The sequence below is a fragment of the Saccostrea echinata genome, unplaced genomic scaffold (assembly GCF_033153115.1).
Source record: "Saccostrea echinata isolate AGI-Se365-2 ecotype Australia unplaced genomic scaffold, CSIRO_AGI_Sech_v1 ptg000003l, whole genome shotgun sequence".
NCBI classification, from domain to species: domain Eukaryota; kingdom Metazoa; phylum Mollusca; class Bivalvia; order Ostreida; family Ostreidae; genus Saccostrea; species Saccostrea echinata.
The window spans coordinates 13,959,439-13,987,198 of record NW_026889752.1 but is presented as its reverse complement, the minus strand read 5'-3'; the positions used below and the strand labels follow the sequence as shown (position 1 = coordinate 13,987,198).

Genomic DNA, 27,760 nt, shown 5'->3' with positions numbered 1-27,760 from the left:
TGCAGTCAACGTGTGTAATCCTACAGATTACGGTGTGATTATATGACACGGTCTTTGTTGTTTCAGATGAAAATTTAGACTGCCCTATTTCTCAAGTTTAAAAAAGATTATCATGGCATTCTAATAATGATAAGGCGAACACTCGGGAGAATCATCTGAAGTCAAATAAATTGCTGCCTTGTTATGATCATGTTTATAGATTAATCCTTCTACAAAGAAGACTTTTACCCATTTCATAACATCTTTAACATTAGGTAATCAAAATTCACAAGAAATTGGGTTCTGAGGTATCGGTTTGCCCGGCACTTCCCGTGTTTATTACAATATGTACTTGGTCTGTACAATACCCGCTAGCTCTATAAATCTGCGTATTACAGGACATACACAATAACAAAGAAATGTTTGAATGAATTATAGTGTTAACGTTTTGTTATAGACACATCATAATACAATCTGTCATAGAATGGACGTTGACACAACAATTTCGGTGGAATGTCAAGAGAAATATAGATCAAGCGCTTCTCCCTGTATGACGCCTCAGTATCACGGTAATCATCTCCGATAAGTCCCGTTCTTCACACCACGACGAGGAGGTAAAAATAATACAGCTAGCTTTGTAACATGATGTATCTAATACACTACATATGTCATTGATAAATGCTAGATTGGGTGCCGTGATTGACAGTCAGGGTCTACGCTATTTTCGTCTTCTTTTTTCGCGTTGTCCGAACTGATGAATGGCATATGTGCACAAAAAGATTATACAATATCCACAAAATGTCACTTGTAATAGTGGGCTTTTCCCTTCAACTGTGAATTTTCTTTGACAATTAATATTCGCCACATTTTCCAACTTTTACTGTCTATTCTTTTTTTCTAAATGAAAATATCTAATAGATTTGTTAACTGTTACAGATTGACAAAGATAACTAATTTCCTTGTCCTTTTTTATTCTGAGTGCATGTTGGTAATACATATATCGGTTCAATATTTCAGAGGATGCATTTGTTTTGTATGAATTTCACAACATGAGATATAGTTCCTACTTCTATAATCTGAGAAGGACCTTAAATAATTTCTTGGCAAAACAAACATTTTTACAAGCATCAAACCAGCGTGTTTCCAACTTAGTATTTCTTGAACGTGAACATTTTAGCACTGCACGATTTCTAATGCCTTGTTCACACGGAGATTTTAAATCGATTAATCGTAAGTAAATTTAAATTAAATATAAACCGTGTTCACATGGAAAATTTAATTCGAATTACTAGTACATGTAATTTAATTCGAATTAAATTATTGTCCATCAAATTAATTTTACATTAACTCCGTGTGAAACTATTTCGACAATCGCAACTTCTTGGATCTTTCCGACAAGCGGAAAAACATCTAATATGTTACGTGGCGTCAGAAGATAGTTATTCCCATCCTAATGCAATTACTAAATTTGGTACATGATGTTTGCATCTATTTCGTTGAGTTTTGTTTTTGTGATAAGAAATATGTCAAGAAACATTTATACTTGCCATCTTGTGATTTTGCGTCATTCTATTAAATCTTTTTTCATCATTTCATTCCTATCCAGTAATGTTTTGAATAAAATCTCCTAGAGCTGGTCTACTAGAAGCCCAATCTTTATCGTGTCGTCGTATGTTTACTGTAGCTACTCTTCCAAATATACACTAAATATTTTTAGTGCAGGCCTGTATCATGTTGTAATTTTTTAATTTACTAGGGGGAGGTAAATGCAAAATTTACAAAATGATAACTAGTTATCATGTTGTAAATTTTGCATTTACCTCCCTCTAGTAAATTCAAAATTTACAACATGATACCTGCCCTGCAGACCATCTTGACGAAAACAGGCTTAATATGAGCCCTAATTTGACAAAAACGTGCCCTGCTATAATTGTCATTTATTTATTGGTTAAACCTTGCATATTAAGAAGATTTAACATTTTCTACATATGGACAGACAAAACATCGTTAACAGTTAAAGGACTTGTTACGTAGACCTTTCTTGCTTTTCTTTAACTTGTTAACTTTGAATGGTAGAGTATATTATCTACTGACAGCCTTGTGCACCAGATGTCGTGTCGTTTGCCTGTGTCGTTTGACATACTGTAGCGGGAGACACGCCCGTCTCAGTCTCTGTATTACACACGCCTGACGCCCCAGTGGCTTCTACAAATGAAGTATTTGTTGGTGACTGATCTGGAACATCAACTTGTTTTTCCTTGTCCGTCTCTAAGTATTGTTCCCATTTTTTCAGTCGTTCGTCCCGCTCTGCTTCTGACTCCTGGATCTCATATTTAGTCTTTCCATCCCAAGATTCCGCCGAGATTCGGCGTTTAGCGAACCAACGACCATTCATTGCTGCAATACAAGCGTCCGCCTGCTCTGGTTCTTTGAATGACACCGACATTACGCCTTCTGGGTGGTTCTAGCACAATCATAGAAAAAGAACATTTAAAACAGAAAAAAATCTTGCATTTCATTGACGAGTAATATATACATATTATTTAGAATGTATGAAAACAAATGCTACTGTATACCTGGATAAGAATAGCTCAGTACCGTATATCCATGCTTGTTTTTGTAGTTGTTAAGGATTTTCTGTTTGGTGTTTTCTTAGGAAATTTTAAGGCTTTATTAAGGTTCCTTCATTATTACAATCATTATAACAAGGTATTCGGTTGTCCAAAATTTGAGAAAATCTGTTGGTTTGAAAGAGGGCAAGTAACTAAAGAAATAACACAACTGTCGCAAAGGACTTGAAAGTCCTCATCAAAGACGCAAAAGTGACCCGCGGAATATTTCTATCCTCTACACTCCTAATATGACTGATTCTTATAGTCTTATACCGCTAGGAATACAATAAGGAAGAAACGTCTGATACTTACATCATAAATTTTGACATTTTTGACGTCTCCAAATTTTGAGCTTTCTTGTCGAACGTCGTCACGAAGTTCATTAATCAACACTGGGTCCACCTGAAAAAGCAAACTCATTTTTATTACAGAATGTGGCTGATAAATCAAAGCTCTATCACCCGGTCATTTACAATCAGAAATAATTTAAAGAGACCCTCGTAACAATCCGATTTGTTTTAGTGCTACTGTGTAAGTAAATCCCAAATGGAATGGTATCTATAACAAATGAAATTTTATCTAAAAGATGATAAATCATGCATAATTATGTACACATAGAAATCTACACAAAAATGCTTTTAACACCTAACCCCTCCCTCCCCCAAAAATCGTCCGCAAAAGAATTAGATGATATAATCTACCCCCCCCCCCTCTCTATCTATAAATAATATTTTTGAACCCTCAGTAAAATAATTGAAAAACTTCTTTTTATTGTAGATTCATATAGGAAACCATTTTTAAAGGTATGGCACAGTACAATCATATTGAATTTTTGCTATTCTTGACTTTTTAAAATAAATTGAATATGATTTTATAGTGCCTGAGTAAAGATTTTCTGGAAAATATCAGACTTTTCAAAAGGGATAAACATTTCTTCTAATGAAAAGAGTTTAAAGTATATCAGTTCCGTTGTGATATATTAGTGTCTAGAACTTATGAAAAGAGCTTACAATCTTCGATCCTATTCAACTTAATCAAAAATCTTTTTAAAATATTGTTGGAAAAAAAAATCAACTTATATAAGGGTCTCTATCTGATAAATAATGACATGTAACAGTACTTGGGGGTAATACTTTCTGGTACACTCAAAATAATACACATGAATAAAATCAAATCTTTTTTTTTTTTTAATGTCTTACAAACTTAGACCGGAGAGAAAACATGACAGACCGATATACCACACAAAGCTGCCGCATGCATTCACCTAAATCACGTGTTGTCTGTGTGCACATTAATAAAATAATTGAATTACATCTTTTGAGCATCGGCGTAATTTGTTCATAAGCAACTTGGGTCGGACATACACTGAATATTGGGTAAAGACACATGTTTAAATAGCACGACATCATTCCCGGAATGCGCTTAGGACATAGCTGGGATGTCAAAGTCTAACGTTATACGGCTTGCAAGGGAGTTTAGAATTCCGCAATGATGGTTTTATTACATTAATATACTTTGTGAAAGGCTGCAATAACTTTAATACTAACAAAGAAAATGGAAAGTGACTGGTAGCGACATAACTGTAATATTTGTTACATATTTGTTGATGTTTTTGCTTTCCCTGTCTGTCTCTGACATGGACTTCCAATGAAAACATTATGTATATTAAACAGTGTACTAAATCTAATTTAGCTTTTGTAATTAAAAGACGACATTATTTTCTTAATCTTAGAAAAATAACATGCATTTAATGTTACAGTTCAAGGCTATTTATGAAACTTTATTTCTCAAAGCCAGGCAGCAGTAGTGCTCACCTGTTACAGATAGCAAAGAACAAATTACCTCTCAATTTGATACAATGAAGAAGGCTAGACTGTGTATCTTTTCCATTTGAAAATCAAAGAAAAAATATCTACAATTCCTTATAATTTTTTTAAGAATAAACCAAAACAAAGGATTGATTGATTGTATGTTGTTTACTTAAAACAAAGGACATGACTGCTTTACCCAAGGTTCATTTGTATTGCACCATCATAAGAAGAAATGTACCTTTACTCCATTAGTAAAATATGTCGAAAGTATGAATACACCTGTATTTTTAATACCGGCATTTTTTCATGTATAGAACTAAAACCCTCAGTATAATTGTTCCTTTATAGCATGGTAGATACATATGTAGTAGTGACATCTAACAACTAAACGAAGTCTCATTGTATTAAGTTCATTCACTCGTATTAAGCAGATTTATAAATGATCTCTTACGTATGGTTATAATAGTATAATGAGAGTTTACACTTACAAAGATTTATCAGTGTATGGAGTTTTATTTAAACAATAAAATGCTTTCTTTGGTTGTTAGTACGGGAATTAATGTCGCAGCTGTTGCAGAAAAAATACATAACCCGCGTAAGCGGGTTATGTAATTTTTTTCTACAATAGCTGCGACGTTAATTCCCGTACTAACAACCAAAGAAAGACATTTTATTGTTTATATTTATGTCTTTATAAATAATCATTTAAAGTAGGATTAAAAAGATTAATTAATGTATTATTGATATGTACGTCATAGTAGGTTTCATAGATGGAACAGCCATTGATCAAGAAATCTTTACAGGTGATATGCCTAGTGTTGTTCATGAACTGATAAACGGCAATGGTTTTCTTTAGAAATAAAGGAGAAAATATTCAGTGGATGTAAATATGAAGGAATACTTTATGGAATTAAATAAAAGATGAACCAAGAGTAAAATGAGGAAATATGAGAAATACAATGTCATAAGTAAAAGAAATACAATGTCATAAGTAAAAGAAATAAATTGTCTAGGTTAAAAAACACTTTAATTGCTCTCATAGATTTGTATCAGTATACAAAGATGGGCGTACTTGGCGCGTGATCTGTGTGCACAACTTATTTAAATGCCCAGTCAAAGAGACGATTTGGTCGTCTGACTACAGCTGGACGAAGTACTATCATTCCAATAACAGCATCTCAGTTTGCTTGATCAAGCGTGCTAAACTACCATATTACTCTCTGACTGGCTGGTTGGTTTAAAAAAATGCTTTACATATAAAACATATGATCCCCAAATACCACCAAGAGTATTAACCAATCGCATAGAACACGTTGAATGATTGTTTACTATGTTAGAATACAGCAACAAGTGGTCAGTTGGAGTCTGTTTTACTTTCTATAATATTACGCGTCATGTTCAATTGTAAATTGACCAGATAAAAATTTGATAAGTATCTTTACATGAAAACTAGTAAAGCAACACTTGAGTACTAGAACATGCATGCGGTATGCAAGTGATAGCTAAAAATGTTTGATTCGCTAGAGTTTCATTTTAGATGTTCAAGAAACTCTAGTGCTTTGTTGTGTGAATCCAATATTGTAATAAATCAAAACCTTTAGAAGGTCTCCTCCTTGAACTAAGATTATCTATCACAACCAAATATGACACATGCAGAAAATGGACTTTGACTGACCACGTGTTGCTGCTTACTACAAATGCCGTAATCGTAAACAGTCATTCATTCTGACTGGTCTGTATTGAACTGTATATTTTTTTTAAAAATTTTTCTGCAGCTGCTGATTGGTTACTTTAAATAGTAATCATGGGGGCTGCTGACTGCAGGGTGAAAAACAAGGAGAACACCCTAACGTCTTAATATAGTATGAATTTACCATGCATCGGACACATACTATGGATTCAACTTTAACAGACTAGACATTCCTTCAGATTTTTTTAAAATTCAGAAGCTTCCAAAGGGCTCTGTCTCCCCTGTGCTACTCCATGGGGGCCACTGTGTGTGGATTAATGTTATTTGTCATACATATAACTAAATGTACTCCTTGAGTTTTATTGGTTAAATTTTTGAAGCACAGATTATGATGACATTTTCATATGTACAATGTAGCCGGTACATTGCATTGGTGATTCAAATTATCTTTTAATTGACTAATCACCACCCTGCTCTTCTTATGAAGATTTTTAAATATTTCTCCCAATGTGATCAAAAGAATCTTCAATGTTTTGTGCCTCATCCTACTTCATGCAAGCAACCAGTAAATAATAAAAAGTGTATATCAATAATAAACATAGGTAATCAGAGATTACAGAGCTCACCTCAACGAATGTTGTCTTTTAAGAAAGGCAAAGCCCCAAAACTAATAATGTAGTAGTGTGCATCCCTAGATGTAACATTTATGCAATTTTGGTCTGATAGGGCTTTCAGTTAACTTGGGAATGAACTTACCTAAAAACTTTAAACTAATAACTCATCCAGAAAATTTAAGTCACATCCAGCATCTGAAGCAAGTTTGAGAGTGTTCATCCCCTGATGCATCATCCATGCAAGTTTGGTTCGGATAGCTCTATAGTTTACTTTAACCTGATCACTCATCTAGAAAATGTAGGTCAGATACAGCATCCGAAGCAAGTCCAGTAGAGTGCATCTTTAGATGTATCATCCATGCAAGTTTCGTCAACATATGGCTTAAAGTTACTTGGAAATGAGACCTGCTCCAAAAATGTTAACCTGGTCACTCATCCAGAAAATGTAGGTCAGATCCAGCATCCGAAGCAAGTCCAGTAGTGTGCATCCTCGGATGTATCATGCATGCAAGTTTGGTCAATATAGGGCTTATAGTTACTTGGAAATGAGACCTGCTCCAAGAACTTTAACCTGCTCCATAAACATTAACCTGCAATCATTCTTCAGCTGAAATTGCAGCATTTGAAACCTTGACTGGTACAATGAAACACACTAGAAGCATCCTCCATGCATCTCTGATTAATATAGGGCATAGAAGTACTTGCAAAGAAATCTGCTCCAAAAACTTTAACTTGGGACGCTGACACAGACGGTATTACTTTAGCTCCCCCAACAACGATGAGGTGAGCTAAAAAGTGTATATTAAAGTTGTTGACATCAAAGACCATTTCTTTCCAGAAAGAGTTCACAATAACAGCCCAATTTTTTTTTATGCCCCTGTATTGAAGATTCGGGGGTATATAGTTTTTGCCCTGTCCATCCGTCCGTCTGTCTGTTTGTCTGCAAAAACTTTAACCTTGCCTATAGCTTTTGATTGGTTGGAGCTATGGTTTTCAAATTTCACAGGTGTATTCCTTGTGACAAGTCCTCCTTTGGATACCAACATATTTGACCTCTTGACCTTGATCTTGGAGTTTGACCTAGTTTTGCAAAAAATTACCAAACTTAAGCCTTGGCTATTTTGAACAATGGGTGCTGGGGCTTTCATATTTTACAATTCTGTATAATTATTTATTGTGACAAAACCTTTCTATGGGTGTATATATTTTTTGACCCTATGACCTTGACCTTAGAGTTTGACCCACTTTAAAAAAAACTTTAACCTTGGCCATAACTTTTGAACAGTTAGTACTAGGGCTTTCAAATTTCAAAAGAATATTTCTTGTGACAAGACCTTCCTTTGAAAGCCAAATATTTTGACCCCTTGACCTTGAAGTTTGACCTACTTTTGAAAAACTTTAACCTTGGTCATAACTTTTGAACATTTGGTGCTAGGGCTTCTATATTTTGCACGTGTATTCACTGTGAAAAGACCTTTCTTTGAAAGCCAAATATTTTGACCCCTTGACCTTGAAGTTTGACCTACTTTTGAAAAACTTTAACCTTGGTCATAACTTTCGAACATTTGGTGCTAGGGCTTCTATATTTTGCACGTGTATTCATTGTGAAAAGACCTTTCTGGTGTAAAGACTTGGGTGTAAATATGTTTTTACCTTTTGATCTTGACCTTAGAGTTTGACCCACTTATAAAAAAACTTTAACCTTGGCCATAACTTTTGAACAGTTAGTACTAGGGCTTTCAAATTTCTAATGAATATTCCTTGTGAAAAGACCTTTCTTTGGATACCAATAATATCGACATTTTGACCCTGGAGTTTGATCTACATTTGAAATTTTTTTTAATTTGGCCACAACTTTTGAACAGTTGGTACTAGGGCTTTTATAATTTGCATGTGTATTTCTTATGATAAGGTCTTCCCCTGTGTACCATTAATTTTGACCCTTTGACTTTGACCTTGGAGTTTGACCCACTTTTAGAAAACATTAACCTTGACTATAACTTTTGAATGGTTGGTGCTTGGGCTTCCATGTTTACCAGGTATATTCATTGACACAAGTCCTTTCTTTGGGTAACAACATTTTTGATCTCTTGACCTTGACTTTGGAGTTTGACTTGCATTTGAGAAACTTTAACCTTCGCCATAAGCTGCCATACAGGGGCATCAATGTTTCACAAACACATCTTGTTTAAGTAGTTCTAAGATAAAGCTTTTGAAACACTAAAACTCATTATTTATGAATGTATTACATTAAATTTATATTTGTGTACTGATACTTAGAGAATATCCCATGGCTAAGAGTCAGGCGACCATTTCACTAACAGGTCGTAGCTCGTAAACGTAGATGTAAAGGTGAACATAGCATGTAAGTGCGTTTCACTAAGAGTTACAAATTGCGAGTTAAGATTAAAGTTGATCGTAAGTCTACGAGCAGTCAAGGGCACTCTTAAGATACTTATGTGCAAGTAATTTCAAGAAAAAAGCAACACAAAACAAAAATATAAGCAAGAAAACAAAAAATATTTCCACTTTTCACATCTTTGTCTGCACTCAGTCATAATACTGGTAAATTGTGTAGACTGAGTCTGATCTTAAAACTCACATTTAGTAAAAAATATACATACTCGCAACTTATAATAAAATAAAATCAACCCTTTTAACTTTATAGGTGCGGTTACATTTAGATATACAAATTCTATGAGGAGTAGGTAGCCGGTTAAAAAAAATTGTTGGATCAGTGCCTGTTAAAGATTGTAGAACCATGTCAATTTATATAGAGGTTTTCAAGAATTTAATAATTTAGTTTGATAACTTGGAAATATTTTGCCACAATTATTTTCCCGATGTTTAAGATTTGCACGGGATATTACGATGGATAGTTTGCTAAAAACTTTACTTACATGTCATAGATTTATGTTGTGTACAAATTATAAATTCTAAAGAATATAGTGAGAAAGGCAATTGCTCTCCGAGAAGTTAATTGATGAAGCAGAAAGCAGAGAAAGAATTGATATAATACATATTAAAATGAGTAACTTTAAAAAAAAAAAAACTTAAACAATCCTGCATGGGAGTATTAGCAATATTAAAAAAAATAAACATACTGAATTGTATTATTTGTTTATTATAATTTTTTAACAGAAACATGAAATAAGAACCGCCAATTGATACGTACAATCGGAAATAAACGTTTTCAAAAATGTATGTTACACCACGAGTGTGTAATAAATTTTAGCTTGAAGTAGATATTAACATTTAGACGCCACCATGGACTTAACTTGTCAATTAAGAGAAGTAAAATGCACGAATGAATTTAGATAATTGATGCATATGATTTGATCCTAGTTTTAAAGGAACTTATGTCAAATTTCATGCATAGAATAAATATATAAAATTATATTTTTCTTTTTAATAATCTATTTTCCATGAATTTTTGTCCTTTTCTTTCTTCAATTATTTATTTTTTAAGACTAACAAAAATGGTGAAATATTTTTTTTATTTCGTAATGATCTCTTTTTTATTTTTTCTCTCTCTCTCAAATAAATACACCTCTTAGCCAAAAGAGTTCCAAAAAGTTGATCATAACTCGCCGGTCCTAATTAGTGCTACGTTTACGATAGGTTTAGTGAAACGCTCCTTAACGTGCACGTCTGGCAATCGTAAACGTAATCGTACGTTTACGATTTGCGACTTGTTAGTGAAACGGTCGCCAGCCTTTGCATAATAAAAATTTAAGGTCCATCTCCCAGGATGTAATTAAGGTCATCATTTTGATCAATAGGCATCAAAAGGTGATTGTTACGATTCCCTTGAATTTTTCTTACTTACATCAAACTCTTTGGGAGAAAACATGTTTTTCAAAATAACAACTTTCTCACATTTAAGTCTGGCATCGATTGGACGCTCTGGTCGCCAGTCAAACAATCTGAAAAACACAACAGTCATGAGAGGATTTCAATTTTTCAAACCAAACAAGTATCACCTGAACTTTAACCTACTCCAATTTTATTAAAAAAAAAAATAAAGGCCATGAAATATACCTAAACCTGGATATACATCAAATTTGATACATATATATATATATATATACATGTACATAAGTTTTTGGGAGAGTAATGCATCTGCAACTGAATAATATTTAAGGTTAGTAAACTTGTAGCTTAGTTGATGTCATCTAGAAAAACAATTATTTATTTTCAAAAGTTTATATCATTATCTAAATTTAAATTTTTTTATCAGTTAAGATGTGCTTTTAATACAGAAAGTTGTTATGTTTATACCCCTCACTTGAAAAGTGGGAAGTGTATAGTGATAGGCGTGTCTGTCCGTCTGTTTTGCTTTGGATAAACATCTCTTATCCACAACTCCACAACTCCTCTTATACCACTGAATAAAATTTAATGAGACTTTCACAGAATCTTTATTACACAGTGCCATTGTGCACCTCCTATTTTACTTTTTGATCTGACATTTATTTAGGGTCTCCCATAGCAAAACACGGACTTTGCTATTATAATCGTATGAAAGGCAGGGGGTATCATTTTTTGAGCTCAGTGCTCACAGTACCTCTAGTTTAGTACTAAGTTCAGTAGAATATGTGAATTAAATTAGTGGTCTCTGAATTTTTCTTTTTTGGCGAGGGGGTGGAACTAGAGGCCAACAATAATACACTTTCACTTTAATTTCTTCATAAAATCATGATTCAAACTTTTTCTAAAATGATCAATACTATCAGGTGTATTTAGTTTTTCATGTATATCAAACATGTTCTCACTTTTGCTGTTTCTCTTTTAACCTCTTCTTCTCTTTGTTGGTGAGTTTCTTTCGTTTTTTACTTGGATCAAAATTTCCTTTCATTGTAAACTTGGCTCTTTCCACATGAATTTTGTGTCCACGTATGTCATACCCATCCAAAATCTTTAGTGCTAGCTCTACAGACTCAACCTTCAGAAACAGAACAGACATGCAATCAAAAAATTTTCATGCTTAAAACAAATGTCTTTATTATTTGCATAAAACAAACCTTTTATATACTTGTTGTATATATATTTGTAGCAATAAACAAGTGGCCTATGGGTTACAACACTCTCTTGCATCACTATGGCCCTTCTCTTATTCACCATCAGATTTTTTTCCCTTAAAATTTCCCTCTTTAATTTCATAAAAAATATTTCCATATTGTGGACCAAAATCTGGTCCTAAGGGAGCTAAGATATGCACAAAATACTGGGATGCTTCAGTATTAATTAATATCAACATGGGTCTGCTGTTCTGGGGATATTTTTCCTGTACACATCAGGGATTGGGTATTTGAAGAAAAGTAATTATAATTGAGTGTATTACATTTCTCAAAATGACTGGAAGAAATCTGTACTTGAACATTTTTTTCAATTACTTGTAATTAAATCATAATTTATACTGAAATATTTTAATTTCTTTTCAATCACATTAATTACTGTACAAAAATCTTAATGTGCTAGTACATGATTTTCATAAATTTACATGTTATAATCATATCTGAAAATTATTATCACAACAATGCAATTGTCCAAAGTGTTATTTATACCATGCTTTATTTAACTTCAAAGATACATGTATGGCCATAGAGATGATTAAAAAAGCTCACTACCTTCAGAAAAAAAATTCATTAAAACATTATTTAAACACCTAAACAGATTTTTTATAAATTTAATGCATACATTATTTTAAAGTTAATAGTTAAATACATTGAATTGTGTCTTACTTTGATATAACAGCACCTGCCATCGCCTTTTGGTTGTCCATTCTCATCTGTGTAAAGCTTCAGTTTGAGAGCCTTTCTTTGAGGATCAAACATGATCATTCCACACTTGTTCATCAATTCCTTGAACTCCTCCTCCGTAATATCCAAAGGGAGACCACTCACATACACATTGGTGTTTTTCTCATCTTGCACATCAAACCACTGTGGTTCTAATTTATATATATATATATATATATATATATATATATATATATATATATATATATATATATATATATATATATATATATATATATATATATATATATATATATATATTACAGGAAATTATTGTTATAACATATTCATTAAATTTTTGGGTGAATCTCAGAAATTATATGTCAATTCTACCACTACTACAGCAAACATAAATATATTTGGCTATGCATTCTATTTAGTGCCTTTGAAGGAAAGTGGCTTATATTAAATCAAATATACTCTATTTTATACAAATATACATAATATGAATTAAGATCTACAATCAGAAATGCCCTATATCAAATCTTTGCTAACTTGCTGAAAAAACAATTTCCATCAAATATTGTACATGCTAAATATAATACATTTAATATTTATAATAGCATGAAGGACTTTTTGAGGGACTTTTGCTTGTTTATCATTTACTGTGGAATCATCAAAATTCGAGGAGGCCAATTTTTGTAGATTTTTGAAATTTTTCAGGTTTGTGGCAGGCTTGGGGTGAATTACTTTGTAATTTATTACACTTTCATTACTTCTAGAATTTGAGCATTAAGTTGCCATTTCCATTACTCTTCATTTTTAAGTAATGCATTACATTACCATTACTTTAGGAAAGTAATGCATTAATTACCATTATCGTTACTTTTTTGGTTTTCAAAACTAGTCATAAGAAATACAAAATCTGTGCAACTATTTTCATAAACACCTATCTCTTCAAAACTTAATATGATGTATTTTAAATTGAAATAAATTTGATTATTCAGTATTTTTTACACTGTTAATAACTTAAAACATCAGACATTTTTTGTTTATTCAGAAGAAAAAAATTCTCAATTACCAACAAGATAAATGTACAAAATGCACTTTCTGTTTAACTATTAATTGATTTACATCAGACAACAAACACTTTTGGAGCACTCTACCCCCTCTCATAAACTATTTGAATTCATCAGACAATTGTTTTGTTGTAAAAATTGAGACTGTCCATATCCAGAACATGGATTGCTGGATTACTGAGAGCAAATAACATTTGAAAAATTGGTACCTCCCGGAACATCAACAGTCTGGATTATTGGCATCCAGATTAATGAGGCTCTTATGTACACGTAAACAGACAGGATTAGCATTATATCTTATATCCACTGAATATTTTCTGCTTTATTTCTCATGAAAACCAATTTTTATCAATCCATTACCAATAATTTAGTTAGAGCCATTTTTTAAAGCCATCTGTTTGAAAGATTTCTAAAGAAATGGGCATCTTCCATCAAAATATTGCATGGACCAAATAATAAATGTAATACAATATTTACATACTTCACCCAATTGATATGAATAATTTACCAGTTATAACAATAAACAATAAAATGTATTTCTTTGTTTGTTAAAGGACTTATCGCACAATTTTAAATTATTTGAAATTAAAAGCATATTACGTTCCTTATGACTGCATTTTATAAATTTGGTGTTTTTACTGCGGATATACCACAGTAATTAAACAATTATTGACTCAAATGAAAACCTCTGAATTAAAAATCCAAGTTAATTAGATAGCGATCACATGACCCTGTGATGTCAAAGGTGACAATGGCTGATCAGCTCTTCCATGTTAATCTAACTAAAATATATGCGATACAACCTGGATATTTTGAGCTATGGACGACCAAATTACTGATTTTGATGATATGAAATTGGATATCCAACCTTATATGTTTGAACTGTCCGAGAGAGAAAATCTGAAAAATCTGTAAACAATGTAAAAATTAAATAGCAGCAACAATAGGAGACACGGCGAAGACAAAGAAACTCACCATCATAATACAATTTGATTTGTCATCTTATCACATGTTTTAATCTATTTTACACACAAATTTAACATTATATAACTTTGTTATTCTTCATTTTTAACACTATATTAATTTATGCAAGTATGCTTTCATATAGGGCCTATTTTGTAAAGGGTTGAGGTCTTCATTGCTGTAGTTAGAGCTACAGATTCTAAATGTATGGAATAAAAAACAAAAATATCTCAAAAGCCTTATAGTTAATATTTCTATAATAATTGAAAAGCATGCTAGGAATGAATTGTTTCATCATTTTTTGTAATTAAGCTGCATTTGTCGTTGATAAGTCCATAAACAGTCATCTTTCTATCACTGAATTGTCGCCTATGATGTCAGAGCAGTATTTCGCCGAAATCCAATTTAATTGAAATTATATGGATATATTGCCATATTTGAATTTCAACTTATCACTTAAAATATGGTTACAACAACTTTTATTGTATTCAGTATTTTAATAAACAAGGTTGTAGATAATATTTTTCATAAAATAAGGATTTTTAATGCGATAAGTCCTTTAATACAGGGATTAACTTTTGCAATACTTGCAGAAAAACTTTACATAACATGCTTTTAATCATAGATTACTAAATTTTTCTTCAATGTTGCAAATGTTATTCTAGCCATTCAGAAAGAAAGCATTTTTTTGTTTAAGTTAAATCTGACAAACTTGAATCTGTTGAACAGGGGGTCGTAACATAAAGGGTACTTAAGTCTAAGACCATGCTTAAGTAGGACTTAAGTACAGTCTTAAACTTAAGACCGTAACTAAAAACGTGCTAAGATTTGACAATCTTAGCAAAACTTAGGCGGCCGGTAGAGGTGACTTAAGTATGTCTTAACTTTCTTAAACATATATTTAGAACTATTTAACGTTGACTTTCTATGTAAAAACATTCCTCTATTTATATCATGCATTAAAAAATAATTTTCTATATTTAATATACTGGTATAAGAATTTTAGTTTTTTCGTCGGGGGGGGGGGGGGGGGGGGGGGGGTTATTCATCACTGATTACAATATCACTCTCTAAATGACATATACATGTAAATGCAAAATATTATTTTTGGGATACGTTTGAAATATTAGTGGGACCTAGGTTATAAACACTAATCTTTATAAGTATATCACATGTAATTTAAATTATAAAAGTAATTTGTATACAGCAATCATGGATTGGTTTGTTCACTGTGAAAAAAATGAGATGAAATGATTTTAAAAATTGTCGGTGAATTAAAGGATGATGACTAGAAAACAAATAAGATTTTCTGTAAATTAGATTGAATGTAGAACGCAACAAGCGAGGATTCAGACAGGATTCACTACCGTTCACTAACATTCCAGAGAGAGAGAGAGAGAGATTGTTGATAAGTTGGAGATATACGAAAAATTATTTTCTGAAAACAATTCTTTAATTTCCATCCTTCATTAAATTGTAAATAAGTATATCATAAAACGTCTGCAGTTTCTGCTTACTGATATGGGAGGAAAAAAATTCAAAATGTCCCTATTGTTTTGCACTTTTTTTTTATTAGAGTTTCAATTTCAAGTACATAGACGTTCGGTTATCGTGCCATGTCTGCGAGAATGACAATTTGAAAGCAAGTGAACATTTGTCAAACGAAAGAATAACAACAAACGGTAAACTGAGAACATCGCAGTCTCGAGTGATAAACAATATTCACGCATTTACAATGAACCACTAGTGCCACTTTGTGACCGTGCAATATTTGTTTTCAAATACATTGTATTTCAAATAATTTAAATAGAATTAACTTTAATTAAATACGAAATTAATCTAAACTAACTAAATCCGATAGGTAAGGACGTCAGCATTAATATATTTGTGATTAAAAACGTAACTAAATCATTTTTACAAATATATATATATAAAAATGAATTGAAAAACTAGAATGATTCATAAAAAATATTTTGAACATAAGTTTGACTTAGCTAAGACCTACCTAAGTCCGTTTTATGTTACGGTTTAAGACATACTTAAGTAGTACTTAGGCAGGTCTTAAGATTGCACCTAAAACATACTTATGACCCTACTTAAGTCAAAAACCTAGCAAGCTTTATGTTACGACCCCCAGCGACCCTTTTCACAAAAAATCTTACGACTAAGACAAAAATTTTTCCAGTCTATAACAAGTATCTCAGTTGTAGTAGGTCACCAAAAATCTAATATTTCTATTGCATTAGACTATAGATTAAATCATATTTTAGAAAAAAATAATATCTTTCTTACTAAAAAAATTACAGAGGTATCAAATTTTTATCTAAATCGTAAGAATTTTTGTGAAAAGGGCCACAGGTCTTTAAGATCATTAGTACCTTCTGCCGGTTTCTGGACTATAAACTTGCTTCCTTTCCTTTTTTTCCCCTTCTTTTCCCCCTCACATTTGGCCCCTTCCTCTTCTTGTTGACCCGTTGACTGCTGCTGTTGCTGCGCATAATACTGAGCATAATAATTCTGGTAATATTCTGTATATTTTTTGTAATATTCTTCACTGTTTATGTCAACTCCCTCAGCATTACTTTCACTTTCATTTTGCTGTTGCTGTTTATGATAATTTTCCCAGTACTCTTTATACTTGTCCTGATCGTTTGTTATATTTGTACCACCCTCTTCTTCGTTGGCTCCATAACTCATCTGATACTTTGCTATGAAGTCCTCATCAATCTATATCATAAGTCAGATACTGCTATTAGAATGATGTGCTTGATTTATATTCTAATACAAAGTTTGGAACTTTTTTTGCTCACCAGTTTACAGGACTGATATACAGTGAAACCTGTCTAGTCTGACATGCATTGGGAGACAAATTATGTGTTGGCATAGATGGGGATTTCGGATTTCACAGTGTAAAGAACACAAAACCCCCGTAGTAAAATGGGAATTTAAATTGAGGTTCGAACTCACAGTGAAACGGAATGCACAGGTGTCAGATTTCACTGTAAGTTCAATCACTCCACTGAAAAATTTACCAGTCTGAAGTTTTTCCAGAAATCATGAATCACATTTAGTGTTATAAGTCTCCTACCAGTGAAAGCAGAGGGGACTAGAGATCTCCACCATGTCTGTCTAGCTGTCTGTCTGTCAGTCTGCCCCACTTGGTTTTCCACTTTTTTTTCTCAAGGCTTGCAGATATTGATCTGATTTTTTGGTATGTGAGTGTATCTTGATGAGTTATAGATCAAAGTTGATTTTTGTTGTACTTCAATGATTTTTGACGGAATTATGGCCTTTATAATTTTTAAGTTTTCTGCAATTTTTTTCTAAACACTTGCAGATATTGAGCTATGATCAAGTTTGCATTTTGTTCAGCCTCAATAATTTTGACAGAATTATGGCATTTTCAGTTTTTAATCGGAACCAGATTGTACTTGCCGGTAGGGGACTAGTATTACTAACGTAATACTCTCAGAATGCTTATTCAACTAATATTAAACATTTATTGAATGGGTTCGAGGGCAACATGCATTTTGTCGGACCCAAGAACCAAACCTAACTGAGGCCGTTAGGCCAAAGGCAAACAGTTTGGTTCGAGGGGTCGACAAAATGCATTTTGCCTAAGAACACAGTCAATAAATGTTTTGTTATACCTTTTACTTTTTTATTTTGACATAACATGATGTAAATTTTGTTTACCCGCACTGCGGTTTAAACTTGGTCAATTCCGTACAGTTCTGTTGAACTTCAATGAATGCAAATAAGATAAAGCTGACCCAGCCTGCACTGTGACGTAAGTGGTCCAACATCTCATTGACAGGTCCAATATCTCGCTCTGCGGTCAAGCATCAATTTTTTTATGACCGCTCAGTAAAACATTGGAAATGTTAGACTTTTTTTAGTGTAGAATTATACAGGAAACAATTTTTAAAGGTATAACAATACAAAGTGTTGAACACAGAAAATCTTATCTTTTTACTGCTATAATTGTAATTTTCTTTTGTTCATCGGGATAGTAATTCAATAAACCTTGAATAATAATTAAACACAAACAGTAAAACTGGGTTATATGGAAGTCACTGGGACTTATTACTGAGGTACCTTATATCTATATGAGAACCTCAAGTTGGATTCATAACAAGGGAGAAGCTGTCAAAGTGACAGTAAACCAGGTTTTCTTTAGCGTGAACAGTATTGGTATTTTCTCACATAAATTATAAAAAAAAACTTTCTATTCTGAAAACTGCAGGAGTTGACATGCCAACAATATCATTGTACCTTTGAAAATATTTTGCATTAAAATGACTAAGTTCAACAACTTGAACAACCATTCCCAATTGGTTAAATTTGGTCTTAAATTGATGCTCAATATTGTTTTGAGTTATTTTGAATCTGCACTTTATCTGTGATTCTACTAAATAGGTTTGATATAAAATTGCAAACCTTTGGGAACCAAGCCCTCTTCTCTTCATCCCAATCATACACAGTACCGTCTTCATCTGTTTTTGTTAGTGCACCCTCTTTCTTTTTCCTCTCCAATTCTTCAAGCTCCAGTTGTTCTGTAAATGAAATTTCTTCCTCCATCTGCAATATTTGCATGCAAATGTAAATTAAAGTCAAAGTGTTTCATTTAGCCTGGACAAAGTCTTAGACTTAATTAAAATAAAACAAGAGGCCCATGGGTCACAATGCTTACCTGTGTAGGTATGGTCCTTCTGTTAGTCATCAAAAGATTCTTTTCTCTATACATACACATGGTTAAACTTAGATCACATATTGTGCTTGATACTTCCATATGTTTATGAATTCACTGATTATGGCTTTGCTGTTCTTGAGAAGAAGATTTTTAAAGATTTTTCCTTTATATTCCCATGTAAAAGTTTGATCCCCCATTGGGGCCCTACCCTATCCCCACTGTCAGGATTTGAACAAACTAGAATATACACTACCTAAGGGTGCTTCTATATAAATATGACTGATCATGGCTTTGCTGTTCTTGAGAAGATTTTTAAAAATTTTTCCTTTATATTCCAATGTAAAAGTTTGATAGCCCATAGTGGCCCCACCATCCTCACCCTATCCCTGGAAGTCACGATATGAACAAACTGGAACCTACACTATGACAAAAAGTTTTCACTTAAGTTTCATCTTTTCTGACCAAGTGGTTCTTAAGAAAAAAATTTTTTAAATGACCCCACCCAATTTTCACTATTTCTTAATTATCTACCCTTGGAAGTGGGTGTGGCCCTTCATTTGAACAAATCAGAATCACCTTTACCCAAGAATACTCTGAGCCAAGTTTCGTTGAAATTGGTCCAGTGGTTCTGGAGAAAAAGATGAAATTGTATAAAGTATATGGTAATGGTGATGACAACAATAGACAACAGACAAATTTTGATCAGATAAAGTTCACTTGAGCCGAAGGCTCAACTGACCTTAAAAAAAAAAAAAAAAAAAAAAAAAAAAAAAAAAAACAGAAAAAAATTAAACATACATTTTTCTCACTTCATCAGCATGATCAGAATATAGTCTATAGGTTATAAAATAATATTTAAATTCCACATAGATTTTGGCTTTAAAGCTTGTGGAAAGCTATGGCATTCAAAACACCATAATAAGGACAGGGAGGACAAAAGGTTAAAGTATGATTTTGATATTGACATCACAAACACTGATCGCCTTCAGGCTTGTAGATGCAACCTCATCATGATCATAAGCAAAAAACAAAGTTCACACTCACATTGAACAGTTTAACAGTAGCCGTTGCAATGGCTCTTCCATTAATTGTAACTTACCTGAAGGGTAATACAGGAATTTTGAAATATAAACATGATTAATCACATTTGCAAACAAATGTAAACATAAGTTTTAAATTACTATTTTTTTGAAAGATGCAGTCTCATAACTGCTAGTGTGCAAACAAATTTTCATAATGTGTTAAATTAATGCTTGTTACTCAATTTGTTTGCACACAATGTTGCACTTCTGAGACTATATATCTTTGAAAAAAAAATTAATTCATTAATATTATTAATTTCATATGATTAAAAAATAACATTGACTGTATCCTGTTTTCAACCATATTGTATTTTCAACCTATTTTTCACAATCTGTTTAAATGCAGATACTGAGATACAACATAATTTTTGGCTGCTTAACTTGGAAAAGTACACAACAAGTAAAAATGTTGTAAAGACAGCTGGAATAAATTAATTCAGTGGATTTTCTCTGTGATTTTTGTCTGATGTCAGAAATTCTAATCTTTTAACTAATTTTCATTTCACCTGCTAATTGGTACATGTAAAAGCCATAATCACTTAAGTACAGATATTTATTGATAATGTATTTTGCATCTCTGAAACAAAGAAAAAAAGAAAAGAAAGGGTACATCAAAGAATTTTTTTTCTTCCATAGATAAGGGTTTTTTCTACCAAAATTTTATCGGAAAATGTAACTTAATTTCATTGAAGATTTATAGAGTGCACAGCCACTGACATCCTCGCAATGCTTAGGGTCCTGAGTCAAAACATTGTTGTGAGCCCCTGCCTGGCCTATTTCATTCTATATTTTAGGGCTTGCTTCTCTCATTGAGAAGCAATCAAATTGAATTAAAGCTTTCATAAATAGTAAGATAATGTAAACAGAAAGCAGGGTTCTCACTAGGATTTTGCTAACTTGAGTCCCAGGACTCAAGATTTCTGAGATGGTTGCGTCCCAGCTAAATTTGATGTGTCCCCCCCAAAAAAAGATATGTTGAGTCCCAACTGAATTATTGCAGTATCCTTCCATCCAAACATAAAAAAAAAATCTTTATTATTTTAACAGTTTGTTTACGCAATATTAACATATTCAAATATGTAAACTGGTAATGTATCCAAGCCATATTCTAAAATACATGCATAATTGCCATAAAAATAAACTTGTTTATAAAGCTAAAATTAACTGTTGCATAATCAATTACATATATATGTAGTACCCTATAGTTGGCTGTATAGAATCACAGGTGTCATGTGCAATGAGGCGTAACTAATCCTGTCGGTCGTCTGCATTTGGGTGAAATTCACGAGATAATCAAGCTTCATTGTGTATACTGTGTATACAAGCAGTAATTAAGGTTTCTAGATAAAACTCAAGATTCAAAAAGTGTTTTTAAAAAGAAGCTGCAGTGTGTAACTTACAGATATCGGAGTTTGGCATGCGACACTATTATGAATAAACATGAAATATCTTATAATCAATCCCTGTTTTAAAAAAAATAGAAATAGGTACAAGAAAAGTTGTTTCTTGGATATACTTTTTGATAGCTACTGGAAGGTTTCTAATAATATTTCTTTGACAAATCCTAACATCTAAAATCTCCAGTTTCCAAAAGCACCCAAATTTTCTTGCCGATGAGGACGTGTCCACTCATGAGTCCGCGGACGCATCGTTTTTAAGAACCTTGCGTCCCAAATAATTTTGCTGCATCTAGTACGCAGATTCTTGCGTTAATGAGAACCCTGAGAAAGGATTCAGTTGACGCCTCAAATGCGCGTGTTTCAAGTTGTTTATCATAGAATGGCTTAATGTGATTGGTTGAAAGATAAGAAAAACAATCAAGATTTGTAATTTTTCCAAAAGACATCTCTACATGCAGTCAGCCCATGAACTACTGAATGAAATTTGGCAGGGGTCCCACGACAACATGTTGACTCAGGACCCCTGGCATTGCGAGGATGAGCCACTGAAGGTAATAAAACTGTCTGTAACCAAAATATGCAACATTTTTAATATTTTCATTGAAGACAAATAATTGAATTTACATTGTGTGGAATATCCTACAAATATTCAAGGTCAATAGTGACTGAAAGTCAATACTGTACTTCAGGGGCTTTGATAACACCAGGCACTTTTATTTTTGCAAAGAAAACTGCACCCTCCTAAAATGACGGCATATAATAAAGTGAACATAAAACTGTAATTTGGATTATATGATTTTATTACCAGCCACATATAAAATCTTTGAGTCCTCATTTTAAAAGTTTGCAAGAAATCAGAGATAATCTAAACGGGTCAGAAATACAATATGCCAGGGTAATTAACTTACAGTATTGTGCCATATATTTATGAACAAACGTAAAAATACCGTCATGATTTTGAAAGAATCATAAAAAAATGCTAGGTTTCTCGCAATTACACAATCTTACCATGCAAGTGTCTTACCTCATAAATAGCTAAGAATTTCCACTATCGATCTATGACGTCATTTGTTAAATATGACGTCAGCTTAAAACGAAAAGGTCTTGTGAATGTAAACATGGGGAAAGGCAAAGAATTTTCTACACCCGTGAAACAAATGATTGTTGACAAATATCTGTCAGGACAAAAATATGCAACTATTGGCCGTGAATTGAACATTCCTCGGAACAGTGTGTATTCAGTTGTACAGCGCTATTTAGCTAGAGGTTCGGTGGAAAAGGCCCCAAGAAGTGGCAGAAAACGAAAAATGGACGACCGTGAAACTAGGAAACTTTTAAGAGTCGTAAAAACCAAACGTACTGTTCCGTTAGCTGGTATTACGGATATTATCAATCAGGGTAGGCATTCTCCTGTTTCACAGAGAACAGTCAAAAGACGATTGTATGAAATAATTTTCATAGGAGGATTGTAAGAAAGAAGATCCGTATTCACGACGAGAACCGCAAAAAACGTGTGGCATGGGCAAGAGGAAAGAGATTGTGGAGAGTTGAAGGAGAATGGGATAGAGTGATATTTACAGATGAATGTAAGGTAGTAATAGGAGAAAGCAACCGTGTGTATGTCTGGAGACGACCGGGTGAAGATTGGATGCCCGAGTGTTTATGCCCTGGTCCGCCGGTCAGAGTAAGTTTGATGATCTGGGCATGCATAACATGGAATGGTGTGGGGACAATATGTGTCGTAGATGGTAATATCAATGCACAAAAATATATAGACATACTTGATTCAGAACTTTGGCCCGTTGTAGCTCGGCATTTTCCAACAAACAATTTTATTTTTCAAGATGACAATGCGCCCGTTCATCGGGCCCAGATTGTTACTGAATTTAAACAGAGAAATGCCATCAACTCGATCACATGGCCAGCACAATCCCCTGATTGTAATATTATAGAAAACTGTTGGTTATTATTAAAAAATAAATTGAAGCAACGAATTTTAAATATAAACAATGCTGCCGACCTCGAACGTGAAATCCGCCATATTTGGACAGCCATCCCAACACCATACATACAAAACTTGTATCGTTCAATTCCTAGACGCTTGCTTAAAGTAGTCAGTGCCAAGGGCAATATTACAAAATATTAAGGTAAGCTTTATTATTTAATTATCAAAATTTAGTGTATTATATATGGCTATAACATTCCCTGTAACTCATCTGTTTACGTCCGTTTACGTGACGTCGCCGACGTTTGTTCATAAATATATGGCACAATACTGTACTTCTGAATATTTATACACACAAAAAAAATCTTATAATCTTACCATTTCATGGATACGCTGGGTTTTTACAACAGAACTAGGACATTTGATTTAATGTTAATTGTTTTCGGCCACAGTCGTTTTCCTTTCGGTTTTCCTTCTAAATTAGCTCGTACACGAGATCGTTCGTACACGAGATAGTACAAACTTTTCAGTATCAAACCTAAATCTAAAGAGTTGAAAGAATCGTATATAATACACAAATTATGAGATTACGCGGTTATACTAATCTTTTTTTTCATTTTATAAATTAAAGATACTGTTACGAATATACCAAAGTATGAATAGATTTGTTAGTGGATTTTTCATGGGATAGTATAATGTCCTGATTAGTATTATGTCCTGATTGACCTGTAGTTATATTGTTTAGTTTCTTGTTTTCAGTGTTGAAAAATTAAACACAAAAGATTTTTAGAAAATAATTTTTATTTAAGTGTAGTAGGAAAGGAGAAATGCATGAAGAAAATATTTGGCTGGACCGGGAATCGAACCCGGGACCCCTGTATTACTTGTCAGGTGCTCTGGCCACTGAGCTATCCAGGCCGATATCCATAAAGCCCGAACTCCTACATTCCTCCCTCCTTGTTTTGTGTGTGTGTGTGTGTGTGTGTGTGTGTGTGTGTGTGTGTGTGTGTGTGTTCGTTTTGTCTTCGTTATTTTTTTCCTTGTTATATGCATTCCTTTCTAAATATAATTAACAAGAGACGCTTTAAGAAAATAATGAAGACAAAAAATGTGTAAGTATCATTTACAGCTGTTTACCTGTATTTACATTATATTCTCATTGAGATTTAGTGTCCCAGGCCCCCTTTTCATTGGAAACAAGGCTTTTAGAAAGCTGTTCTGGTACGTTGGGAAATTTTTATGAAGTTGTTCAAGAAGTTTATCTAAATACTTTTCTATGGAAATACATATATTTCATCAAACGAGACCACGGTGTACATGTACCAATGATCAACTGTCACCGCCGAACCAGGTCTCATGTTTTTTGTTTTTTTTTTTTTTTTAAATGTTCAATAAGTATAGAAAATGCCACCGCTAGTCTTCCACATATTTCTAAAAATGTTTTGAGCTTGTGTTAAGCATACATAGTAAATATTTATACACATTCGTTTTAGCAGAAGTATGAATTCTGGGTCAAAATCGTTGTCCATTTTGGTCCAATTGGGTAAATCGGCTTGCCATTTGTCATAAATGACTAGCCAATCGCTGAAGAGCAATGCTCCTGAGGATAAAACCTGGCCTCGATCATCGATGAAAATGTAGGCGAAGGATACAATTAAATCGATTGGTAAAACACACTCAGCTTGCATGTGCGTAAACTGATATTTTTTTTTTGATTCGCCATCATTGTCAGTATTTTTATAGTACCATAAATATGCTAAAGCTGCACATGAATTTTATGGTTACTTACTCACTGTGCTTAAATGTCTGTACTAGTGTTTGAAGTTTTATGAATGGTTGTAGCTTATTGAGCTGGGATTTTAAACCAACAGTTATATTTTTAGTTTATGTATTTCATGTATATTGCGTTTGCATAGTTCAAGATTTAAGTACTTGATTTTAATTCTTGATTATGAGATCTGTAACATGATAGCCTGGGCCCTATCCTCCAAACTGAGATGAGAGCTTCAGAAACATTTTAAAATGAAATGTTCAAAAAATTCTGACTCGTTTCCAAAGAAAATATCATTAAACATTTAAGTTTTATCATTTTCACCGGTCCTACTAAACAGAGAACCCTAGAGAACTCTAGAGAACCCTAGATAACTCAAGGTTTATTTGGTCAATTCAAATAAATTTTATGCATAATTGAGTTTATTTTTACTTTATAAGTCATATTCTATCTATAAAATCAATAACATGAATTTTTTATGGAAGTTTTCCCTCGAAAAAAGTTGAAAACGTAACAACATAGAGTAGTGTAATATTTTATGTCATCCCGATCCCGACCGAATTTCAAATACGTTGTTAATTGAAATAATAATTTTACCACATAATTTTACAATTCTTTTTCACATTATTTTTCATTTAATTTTATTTTTTAAGTTATATAGAACTCTTAGTTATTAACTCTGGCGTAAAATTATTTGAAAAAATAATTAAAATAACACAAAGTATGATGAAGTCTTCGTACATTAGTATTCCATTGAAAATAAGCATAACATTTGGCATAATATTCTTTTTTTAAATTTTATTTTGTTTTTGTATGATATATTGGTTATTTAAAACATAAATATTTCATTTACAAACTAAATAATTAAAAATCATTAGGGTTCTCTAGAGTTCTCTAGGGTTCTCTGTAGGGCTGTGTCAATATATCGAATATTCAATAAGTATCGATATTCTGGAATGTATCGTATCGAAAAAATAACTTCCAATACGTATCGGACAGGCAGTTTTCCTTATAATTCTGTAAAAAAGTTGGGAATTTCAGTTACCAAAGATTATTTTGAACTGTTTCCAATTAAAACTGGTCAATAATGAAATAAACATTAAGGAGAGAGCACATCTTAAATAACTATTACAAAATACATAGACAACTATATTTTAACATGTTATGTTAGACTCACCCAGTTTTTATCAAATTTATGCATTAAATGTCATTAATAAGACATTTTTGAAAGACTTAATAAATAATCCAATATATCGCATATCGCTTTATAAAATATTGTATCGTATCGTATCGAAATATTTTGCTCAATACACAGCCCTAGTTCTCTGTTTAGTAGTACCCCATTTTCACTGTGTCCGCCAGACATGCAAAGCACTAGCCTGATGCCAGGGTTTGACATTAAGGCACGTCCGACCGACCCAGTCTAGTAAATAAGTGGTCTGGTCGTGTCAAATGTTCATGAACTAGACCGACTGGTTGCGTGGATGAAATAAACGTTAACCCTCATTTCAGTCTTTCAAACAAATGTTCTAAAAACTTTTTAAAGAAATTTTCTTAATTTTCCGATTGCAAATCGCTCAAAAAGGAAAACTTCCCTGCATGACACAATTGCTATATTTAGCCCGGCTGTAAATAGACAAGTCTCGATCTCGAAACTAGCTTTGTTCAGAATCAATTAGTATGAATAATCATCGAATGAAATAGTCTTTAATTTATTTACATGTATATTTACAATAATTTTATTTAAGTTCCTTGAATGTTTTTTAAAGCTTATAATATTCACATGTTCTGCTTAACCTGACTCAGTGGGCTGCGACCTATATGGAACAGTCTGTCAAAATGTAAACACGTGCGAGAGATAGTCATCGTCGCAAACCACAGCCAAAATGTACGATCCTCTCCCATTCTGGCCGTGGTTGAATGAGAATATTTCATAGTTCATTAAATTATTGACCAATGAAAGTAAAGCAAAGTTGGATAATGAACTTTGACGCGACCTTTCAATACCCATGCAATCACAGTATACGAAACATTTCTTGTATCCTGTTTGTGTCAATTGTTGATTTCAGTTGTGATGGAAACAAATATTGTCATTGGCTGAAAATGACGTCACAATATAGAGGCATAAATATTCAAGATTACAACACTTTTTGTGATCAGGCAGCCACAGGTATATGCTATAGAGCTATATCGGCATGCGGACCGTGGCCTGAGACGATGAGAGATAGTATGGTTTCGAAACTTTTTTTCAATATAATAGCAGGTTATAAAAAGAAAATTTTCAAGTTTGGTCAGGGCTTGTGATTTTATGGTCAGGGCTAGTAAAAATTATGGGAAGTAGCTTGACTGGTCTAGTACTCATAAAAGTTAATGTCAAACC

The 27,760-nt window shown here is 32.9% G+C and overlaps 2 protein-coding genes across 4 annotated transcripts in view; one reads left to right on the top strand and one right to left on the bottom strand.

The window, feature by feature from the left end:
* Positions 1-1,904: 1,904 nt before the first annotated feature.
* Positions 1,905-24,068, bottom strand: LOC133178910 (HIV Tat-specific factor 1-like). Its single transcript, XM_061313569.1, has 8 exons — positions 23,988-24,068; positions 18,930-19,070; positions 16,868-17,216; positions 12,451-12,659; positions 11,482-11,651; positions 10,536-10,632; positions 2,904-2,993; positions 1,905-2,443 (listed from the first exon to the last, which is right to left on the bottom strand). Exons 1-8 carry the CDS (start codon positions 23,988-23,990, stop codon positions 2,066-2,068), a joined length of 1,437 nt encoding a protein of 478 aa, XP_061169553.1. The 5' UTR covers positions 23,991-24,068; the 3' UTR covers positions 1,905-2,065.
* Positions 24,069-25,196: 1,128 nt separating this feature from the next.
* Positions 25,197-27,760, top strand: part of LOC133178604 (glutamate [NMDA] receptor subunit 1-like) — a 106,564-nt gene continuing 104,000 nt past the window's right edge. The window contains exon 1 of one of the 3 annotated variants that reach the window (XM_061313337.1): positions 25,197-25,275. The gene's annotated coding sequence lies outside the window, so the exon portion shown is untranslated. Of the gene's footprint in view, positions 25,298-27,760 lie in introns of all 3 variants that reach the window. The other 2 variants (XM_061313336.1, XM_061313338.1) reach the window with 2 other exon arrangements.

Excerpts from the sequence above, each read along its gene's own strand:
- LOC133178910 (XM_061313569.1), bottom strand. Across the intron at positions 11,652-12,450 it reads GCAGGTGCTGTTATATCAAA|GTTGAGTCTGTAGAGCTAGC; the intron begins GTAAGACACAAT and ends CTGTTTCTGAAG. Across the intron at positions 10,633-11,481 it reads TTAAAAGAGAAACAGCAAAA|ATTGTTTGACTGGCGACCAG; the intron begins GTGAGAACATGT and ends TGTGTTTTTCAG.